Here is a 9,088-nt window from a genome sequence, read left to right as displayed (position 1 = left end):
TGTCTCAATTGAACATGCCTCAAAACATTTCAAGTCTTAAAAGATTTTTATTGTTTTGTCCAATAAGATACATTGGTTTCAAAGTTACCAGCAAAATAAAAGTCAAAATAAATAAAAACACTGGTAGGGAGGGGAAAAAAAATCAAATTAGCCCACTTTATGCTCAATTTAAAAACACTGAACTGAGGAAAACTGCAAACTTATTCTCTCCGTTCAGCTGTGTTTCTTCCACTTCCTCTCAGATTGACCAGCAAACTTTAAGTAAAACTCTGCGCCGCTTTATCATATTTACATGTAACAAACAAGAAAACAAGTGACAAAGCCTGGAATGCTGGGAATCATTACAAAAGTGAGATAACTGTAGATTACACGTACAGCAGGAGGAACATAGGCCACTGGTAGAGATAGGGTCCATTAATTTACATTAGGAAGCACCTAGTTGCTTACAACAGAGTGGTAACAACTGACGAAGCTCCATATAAACCTTTGCCCAAAGACAGAAATATGGCACAGTAAGAAAAGTTTCATTTAAATTCGCTAAACTGAATCTCTTACAATGATGAGCTTTTTTTTTCCTTTCTTGAGATATCACATGACAGCTTGCAGCAAGAGAAGGCCGTCTTGCAAAGATTTCTGTGCCACACTCAGGAAACATCTGGAGAGAAGAGAGATGAAATAAAATACAGAAAAGCAGACTTGTTACTTCAAAGTTCAAAGGCGGAGCTCAAACCAAGATCCAAGACTTTCTCACACACAGGGTGCCAAGAGAAACAGGAATGTGGAGCCATAATTTTAGATGAAATGAAAGAACTCACAGCTTGCTGGTTGCTCCCCGAATCGTCGCATTAACTGATCATGTGTGAACTTCACAAAGGTGTCATATTGTTCTGAAATGTACAAGACAGGAAATCAGTTATTATTGTACAACTTCATGCCAAACCTTAAGGACAATGTGCATTGTTGGAATAAGACTCCTATTTTGTCTTGACTTTTTAACTATAGTACTTCTCACATTACCAACAACATTTATGTAGTCAGGGACGTAACGATTAATTGATTAGTTGTCAACTTGATTATTAGAAAAAACCCTCTCAGTGACTCTTCCTGAGAGTTTCCTTACCCACATCGAGAGTCTAAGCACAGATTGTATTGTACTTTAAGGCTTTTAAGGTGTTCTGAGTCATAGTAAAGTATCCTTGTTCCTTGTGTACCAACCTGCCAGTTTCGAGGTCATGGTCTCCTCATATTCCTCCCGCACTTTCTCTTCCCTTTCTTTCAGCAGACGTTCACAGATCATTCCAACTTGTCTGAGGGTGAATAATGGCTGTTCTTTTCTAGTGGGAGAAACGCCTCCAGAAGACGTTCCTGTACAAGTCAGACAGAAATGTAAGAATCGTGGTGTTTGGGTTTATCTGGTGGTATTTCTAATTCTGCCAATTCTGGACCAGTCTCCCCTGTAGGCAGTGTGTTACTCAACCAACCTGGCATGCTGGAAACATTCATAGTAGACGACTGGGATGGGGATTCTGGAGAATAGCAGCACTCTGACTGTTGGTAGCCTCCATCTAGATGCTTCCTCTTTTGAATGCGTTTGTACTCCTGCTTGATGCTGTTGAGGATTTGTTCTAGTGGGACAAAAGATAGCAAAAAAGACGGATAGGGGTCTATTAGCGAAGACAAAAGACAGCTGTCATGTTAGAAGTCCGCAACTAAACTTGATCACTGGTGAAGTTGGTTTTTTTCTGGTTTCATATAATGTGGTTAAACGTGTTGCTAATGGTCAGCAAGCAGGCCAACTTGGCCAACATTAGTACCACTACCTGCACTAAGTGTTGACGACGACTCTCCAAATGGCGAGGGCTCCATGCTAAGATACTTCCTAGGGGATGAGGATGAGGACGATGGGGACACGGGGATGCATCTTCGTCTTTTTGGGGACGTAGGACTCATCAGCGGATCGAAATCCATGGTCCTCTTCAGGGTGGCTCCACACGCCATGACTTCAGTTTGTCAAAGGGAGAAGGGGGGGTCAAAATACCGAAACAAGACAATAATGAAGCGATAACATCAGGTATTTCAGATAACTGCTAGCTATGGCTATTCTTTCACACGACTAGCTAACAACAGTGTGAAATGTTCCTCTTACATCAGTTTCCTTCCCTGAGGAATACATTCTGAGCATACTGCGCAGCTGAGGCTTTAAATATTTGCTAGCAAGCTAACGTTAGCTGTGCCTGCTAGCTAATAATCAAAAAGAAAACAAAGCTAACGTTAGCTTTGGCTACCGCTGCTAGAACTGTGCGCTTTGGAGTACATTTGAATAAAAGAGCTTATTACCTTCTGGGGAGAAAGTTGGTCTGTCCGACTAAGTTGAGCGACTCGTGTTGTTGTAAAAGTTGCTTCCAAAAAGTTGAAGTGACGATCCGCCGGCTGCGGGCCAACTGTCTAAAGGGGAGCTAGCTAACGCAACTTAGCTGCTTGTTTTTGATATGAGGCTGTCGGCTTCTCCGACTCGTGACGTCACGTGTGAAATACTCTGCAATGCATTCTGGGTCATGTAGTGAAACGGTAAACGGCGATAAATTAAAGGTTAATTAGAGCCCGAATCAATTAATCAGTCATAATTATATTTTTTAAATTTAATTTGGTTGCGAGACAACCTCAGTGTGTATTCAGTGATCTACAGCTCCATTCATTAGTGTGATCTGTCCATGAGAAATAAAGGACAATGGATGGATGATGTGTGTTTTATATCCACAGGAGGGCAGTGTTACACAAAAAAACACAGGTCTTAACAGCTGTGGGTACCAAACAGTCACACGGTGACTTAATTCGTCATAAATAAACATCTAGATTTGTTTATCTGAATCTAAAAGTATGCAGATTACTCAATAGTGCTTCTAAAATGTTTGTGGAAAAACATTTTCATCTCTGAAAGCCTTAAAGTCCTTAAAAATTCATTATTCGTGTCCACATTCAGACCATGGCCTGCGCCCTGCGGTCACAACAAGACTTAGCTTAGGGGCAAACAAGCCAAAAATGATTAGGCCCCTGGCTCTAACATAAATATAATCAACCCCTTTTTCTTTATCTCATGTGTACTCAATTGGCTGCAGGTGCTGATGTGATGTTTTGCTGGGATTTTACCATTTTATTGAGAAGAAAAGACACCAGATACGCTGACAAAATTAAGATAAAAATAGACAATCTTCATTTCTTTATTGAACTCATGTCCTTGCTTACACACACCGTCATGAGACACACCGGCACAATGGATGCTTCACAAGTGTAGCTTCTCACAAAACGCTGTCACTGTACCATAAGCACATGTGTAATAAGCAGCTATGTTACAATCCCGACTCACTACGGACTAAAGTTTTGATTTGATCAAAAAGCTGTTCATGTTTCAAAGTGTGACTCACCATTTTGCTTTGCAAAGTAAAAAATGAATAAATACAATAAATAAAGTAGAATAACGTTTAAATGCCAAAGTTTCACAATATCATGGTCTTACAGAAGCATCGATAGTTGATTTCAAATCACTAATGGGATGCTAGTTTTACTTACAAGCAGTGCATTGTCATTCAAAACTGACTTTTTTTCATGAAGGGAGACACAGTTTCACCTTGCATTACCACCACAATATTGCCTATGATGTGGAAAAAAGAAAAGGAAAGAACAAAACGGAAATGTTTTCTGCCTTAAAACTGAAATCTGCAACTTTGTGCACACTCAGACAGGAAAGATGACGGAGCGGAGTGTGAAAAATATGCCCTTGTGCCAACTGGTTCTTGTGAATGTGACTGTTGTTCACTGATAGAGATGAAATCAAATTGGCATTGTCAACCAGACAAATCATTTCTCAATAACAGAGTAAAGAAAGCATCTCAATCGTCACACTCCGCTGTAATAACATAGAAATATTACACATGTCAGCTTTAAAGCAACAAAAACTTGTTTTTCAGTTCTGTATCGAAGCCATTTTTTGGCACATTTCACAGTAACAGAGCAGTGCACAAGGAGGGTCGGGGATACTCTACAATATCTTCACAGTTGTATCAGAGCAGTGCAGCTTGTCTCTTAGACCGGCTCCGCTGTAGAAGTCTCAGTTCCTCCAGAAACAGTAACCTGGGCGACTTTTACTCGAGTCTTTCCACAGCCGGCTCCATCTTTCCCCGCCCCGCCCGCTGTGCCCCTCACACTCCTGCTGTTCCAGTCACTCTCAGCGCTGTTGTCCAGAGTCGACGACGCTCCCCGGCACATATGGCAGATGTTGACGAAGGCCCTGCGCAGGTCCTTGCTCCTCATGGCGTAGATCACAGGGTTCACGGTGGAGTTGAGCAGGGTGAGCATGCTGCAAAAGGCGAACACAGTCTTGATGAAGTCGTTCACCTTACCAAAGAGGTCGTAAACCATGATGGCTAGAAGCGGGCCCCAGCAGATGATGAGGGCCACCAGGATCAGAACCAGGGTTTTAGCCAGACGGAGGTCCATCCGGGCCTGCTCGGGCCTCACTGTCTGCACTTTAGTCCCCTCTGCCGTGTACACAATCACACTCCTCTGGGAAGTGCGGCTCAGCATGCGGACAGCATGGTTGTGGGACTTCCAGAGGATGAACATGTAGGCGTAGATGATGAACAGGACCAAGACGCTCGTCATCCCGATCCAAACCATCAGGTACTTCTGGTCGATTAGAGGGAAAATGTCTGAGCAGACGGAGTTGAGACGCTTGCAGTTCCACCCCAGCAACGGCAGCAGCGAGAACACAATGGAGATGGTCCACATCACACTGAAGGCGATGACTGCTTTAGTCTTTGTGACGATGCGTTTGTACGACATGGGCCTGTGGATGGAGATGTAGCGGTCGATCGCGGTGAGAAACAGACTGCCGACAGAGGCAGTGAAGGAGGCGATGACCCCGGCCAGCTTGAAGAGGAAAATACTGGGGCTGTCCTTCCTGTGCAGGACGTGAAAATCCAGGAAGCTGTAGACAAAAATGATGCTGCCTATCAGATCAGCCACAGCCAGGCTGCCTATGAAGTGGTAGGATGGTCGAGATCGAAGCGTCTGGGAGTGCAGAATCACACACAGCACCATGAGGTTCTCCAGCACCGTAAATGTTCCCAGGGTGAGCGCCAAGATGGCGATCACGAGCTGCTGACCAGGAGAGAGGATCATAAAACACTCCATGTTGTCCACCATGTCCTCCCCGCACTCGCTCTGCACAGAGGTGCCATTACTTAGCAGAAAGTCTGAAACGTTGGTGGGGAAAATGGGAGAGAGTCCGCCGTAGATGACCTCCTTATTTCCAGGGACGACTCCGGGGAAGGAGTGGCTTACCGAGGCAAAGTGAGGTTTCTCAAAGTTGAATCTGCTCTTGATTAGAGTCGAGTCCATGGAGGGGTCGTCGTAGCTGGCGTCGTTGGAGCCGAGATACTGGACGCCTGTCGTGAGCGTGCTCATTGTGGTGCCTGCTATCCTGTGCAAAGCCAGCTTCATGGCTGGTTTGTGGCTAAGGAGATGCTCAGTGGAGAAACAGCATTAGACCAGCGCAAAAGGAGATCTATGAAGAAAAAAAAGGAGATTTTTTTCCCATAAAGAAAATTATTAAACACATTAAATGTGCTGAATTGAATTCTTATAAATATCTGAACACATGAAGCAGCATCGGTGTTAATTAATGAATAATATAGTGGAAAATGGATTTGCTGCTGGGAGATATTGGGGGAATCTGTGCATCAGCCAGCTGACTCCAGAGCAGATGCATCCCAGACAATAGTGGGAAACTGAACAGTTGATGACAAACCTGTGCAGCCTCGGGGGAAATCATTGCATTAAGTATGTAGGACAGCCAGGCTTTCTTATTAATTAAAGGAGGTCATTAAGCATTAAGCTGTTTTTTTTCCTCAATAATCATTGGATTAATTGGGCATCAAGGGAGAAACAAGATTAAGAGCGCACATGTCTTGTCTAACGATCCATTTTACACCTTTGATGCCAGTGATGATAATATTAATTATTAACAATCAAGTTTACACGAAGAGAAGAAAGAGCAACAATGCAATAAGACATGACCCGTCGAGAATGAGACAGTTTGGATCAAAACTATGAGAAGAAATAAAAATGTCAGAGAAAATAAAAAACTAACACGAGGAACATTTATTAGAAAAGTATACAAAATAAATAAAAAAATTTAAAAAACGTACCTTGATTTTCTCAGCGCAAACATCTTCCCTCGATCCATGATGATCCGAAAAAAATAATACTTCAACTAAACTGGGAGTAAACCAGTATGTTGTTGTTGTTGTCTCCACCAACAGTTCACTCAACTCCTGGAAGCCGGCGTGAAATGTGAATAGTTGTTGTTGTTGACGAGTTGTCGGGGGATTTGTCGTGTGTTGGCTCCCCAGGCACTGTCAATGTCAAACACAGTGGAGGCAGACATGTAGCCGGTGGAGAGTGAGTGTTTGTGGGAGCGGGCGGTTATAAGGCTGCTTTTTGTGCGCCTGCTGGTCACGTGGTTGAGGTGTTGGAGCGCAGGAGGAAGTGCATCCATCCACACCTCTTTACACGGCAGCCCAACAGCTGCTGCAGGCGACACACGAACACCAGCCTTGACCCATGAGGTATAATGATTATATTATTTCAATAACGATTTTTAAAAATGTTTTCTTCTGAAGAAATCTATTATAATTGCGTGTTTTTGTTTGATTTTTGTTTATTTATTTATTAATTTTTACCCCAAATAGGGAAATATTTAAAGGTTCATTGTTCAGCTTTATTCTCATTACGCAGTATAGGATTGTACTTGTTTATTTACAGTGTTGTTAAAAGCAGGCTACCCAAAAGTCACACTTGAGTAAAAGATATCCTGTCAAAATATGACTTTGGTCAAAGTAAAAGTCATCCATTCATCTAGTGCTTGAGTAAAAGTCTTTAAGGGGCACTGTGGAGTTTTGGAGAAGGAATTCAAACTCAGAATTTTAATATCGACAATATTAATAAAGTAAAAACACAAACTTAGACATATTTTTTCCCCATAACTGAATAAACAAGCTGCTCTCAGAGGATAATAAGGTCCCCAGAACACTGTTTGAAGCTAGAAAGGTGGCAGGGTCCGCCACATATACAACAACAATAACAACAAAAAAAACAGTATGAAATTGTGTTGTCCTTTAAGGTCAGTTTGTTTATTCAGTTTATTCAGTCGTGAAAATAAAGAGTTGGTTAATTTAGTTTGATTAGGCATACAAAAATTATACATAGTGCACCTTTAAGGTATCTGCTATTAGATGTACTTAGCAATAAATAATAAAGTATAAGTAAAGCATCTTACATAATGTGTCTTTGGGTCGACCGATTATCAGCCTGGCTATTCAGCTTTTTTTCCTTTTGTTGTATTAATCTGATAAAATTATAATTAAAGTTGTGATACTGTGGCTCTGATGCAGCATGCAAGCTGCAAAGTAACTAGTAACAAAAGTTATATAACAGTTGTAGGTGAGTAAAAGTATGGTATTTGCCTCCAAAATGTACTGTAGCAGAAAGTGCTCAAAATTGTATCGTACTTGGGTAAATATACTTCACATCATCGCTGTTTATATGTTTATTCATATTTTTTAAAGCGGAAACAGACAACCTTTTAATGAAGTCCATCCGTTCACTCCTGTTTTGCCTCAGTTCCTATCGCTCTCCGTCTTCGCCCTCTGTGCCTCCTCCGTCAGCGTGGGTTCTTCTTTTGCAGTGTAGAGTTTCCACAGTTATTCCAGTTGTTCCACCGTTACCTGGGAATAGTGACTGGGGAAAACCGTGTCTCTTCCTGTTGTTCAATCACAGATGCGCATCCTTTGAGGTGTAATTTGTCCTTAACTTTTGAAGGAAAAATCGAGTCCGGCGGCAGACTGCATGGCACAGTGAAAGCGAGGTTTGTAGGGAACCAATGGGCAATACGGGTCATTTTTCTACAGCCATTACACTTTGCAAAGCATATAAGAGCATCTAAAAGTAGCACTAACACTGTTGCTGATACTTCTATATGTTTATTTTTGGTAGCCGGGCATTTCCTTATAAGACGGTATTTTTACATTGTAGTATTACTACTATTACTTGAGTAAAAGATCTGAACACTTCTTCCAATGCTGCTTTTAGAATATGAATATTACAGTAACCTCAAGCTGATAGTAAGATTAAAAAAGACACCGTACAGCGTGGGCGGCACAGTGTTGCAGGCGTCAGCACTGTTACTTCGCAGCGAGAAGGTTCTAGGTTCAAACGCTCCGGCTGGCTGGGGCTTTTTTTAAGAGTTTGCATGTCTGCGTGGGTTCCCTCCAGGTGCTCCGGCTTGCAACTTACAGTGAGCATGCAAGTTTATATGTGTAATTGTGACAATTAGACCTTGGGACAATTTCCAGCTGTATTTGTGATGACAAAAAACAGGTATTTTTGACAAGTCGGGACATCTGCAGCTGTATTTGATGCGACCCAAACAGGTATTTTAAACCAAAGCGTGATGTGTTCCTAACTGGTTGTTGTGCTTGAACCTAACTGAGCTACCTAAATGTGTTTCAACACATCCATGTTTTGCAGAATTGTACATTTCTGACATTTATTCTGGCAATTGGGTTTCCAGTGTCAGCTGGGAACAGCTCAAACCCTCGGCGACCCTGCAAATATAAGTGGTTCTAAATAATGGAAGATGGAACGTACGGTGTAATTTTCATGCAATTTTAAGTCACATTGCGACTGAAAGTCCATTCTGAATATCCTCCACTATTTATCTATTTATTTACTGCAGTTGGGGGTCACATGCACACACTATTTAGAGTCCTTTTCCTGTCCTGCGCAGCTGCGCAATTATTTCCACTATGCACTCCCAGCAGAGCTATCTCCCAAATTACATGTATCTTGTTGTGGAAAATACATGACATTTGGCGATGCAACATCATGAGAAAACAATGAAAGGCATTGCACATGATGCCAGTGCCTCCAGTTTTGGCAGAACAGAAGAGGCTGAGGAGTCATCCAACTAATTACTGAACACTTGTTATGCTGTGCTTGAAGCAGATTCAAGCAGCCATTGATCACTAGA

The 9,088-nt window shown here is 42.1% G+C and overlaps 2 protein-coding genes across 2 annotated transcripts; both read right to left on the bottom strand.

Annotated features, from left to right (window-relative positions):
- Positions 1-27: 27 nt before the first annotated feature.
- Positions 28-2,504, bottom strand: LOC141010411 (akirin-2-like). The gene is made up of 6 exons (XM_073483364.1): positions 2,338-2,504; positions 1,821-2,000; positions 1,482-1,625; positions 1,216-1,365; positions 816-887; positions 28-655 (listed from the first exon to the last, which is right to left on the bottom strand). The coding sequence occupies exons 2-6, from the start codon at positions 1,996-1,998 to the stop codon at positions 645-647; spliced, it is 555 nt and encodes a 184-aa protein (XP_073339465.1). The 5' UTR covers positions 1,999-2,000; positions 2,338-2,504; the 3' UTR covers positions 28-644.
- Positions 2,505-3,810: 1,306 nt separating this feature from the next.
- Positions 3,811-6,422, bottom strand: LOC141011080 (cannabinoid receptor type 1B-like). Its single transcript, XM_073484302.1, has 2 exons — positions 6,207-6,422; positions 3,811-5,563 (listed from the first exon to the last, which is right to left on the bottom strand). The coding sequence occupies exon 2, from the start codon at positions 5,497-5,499 to the stop codon at positions 4,081-4,083; it is 1,419 nt and encodes a 472-aa protein (XP_073340403.1). The 5' UTR covers positions 5,500-5,563; positions 6,207-6,422; the 3' UTR covers positions 3,811-4,080.
- Between the last annotated feature and the right edge of the window lie 2,666 nt (positions 6,423-9,088).

The sequence above is a fragment of the Pagrus major genome, chromosome 16 (assembly GCF_040436345.1).
Source record: "Pagrus major chromosome 16, Pma_NU_1.0".
In the NCBI taxonomy this organism is placed as follows: domain Eukaryota; kingdom Metazoa; phylum Chordata; class Actinopteri; order Spariformes; family Sparidae; genus Pagrus; species Pagrus major.
The sequence above is the reverse complement of the archived record's forward strand: the minus strand, read 5'-3'. Positions and strand labels throughout refer to the sequence as shown.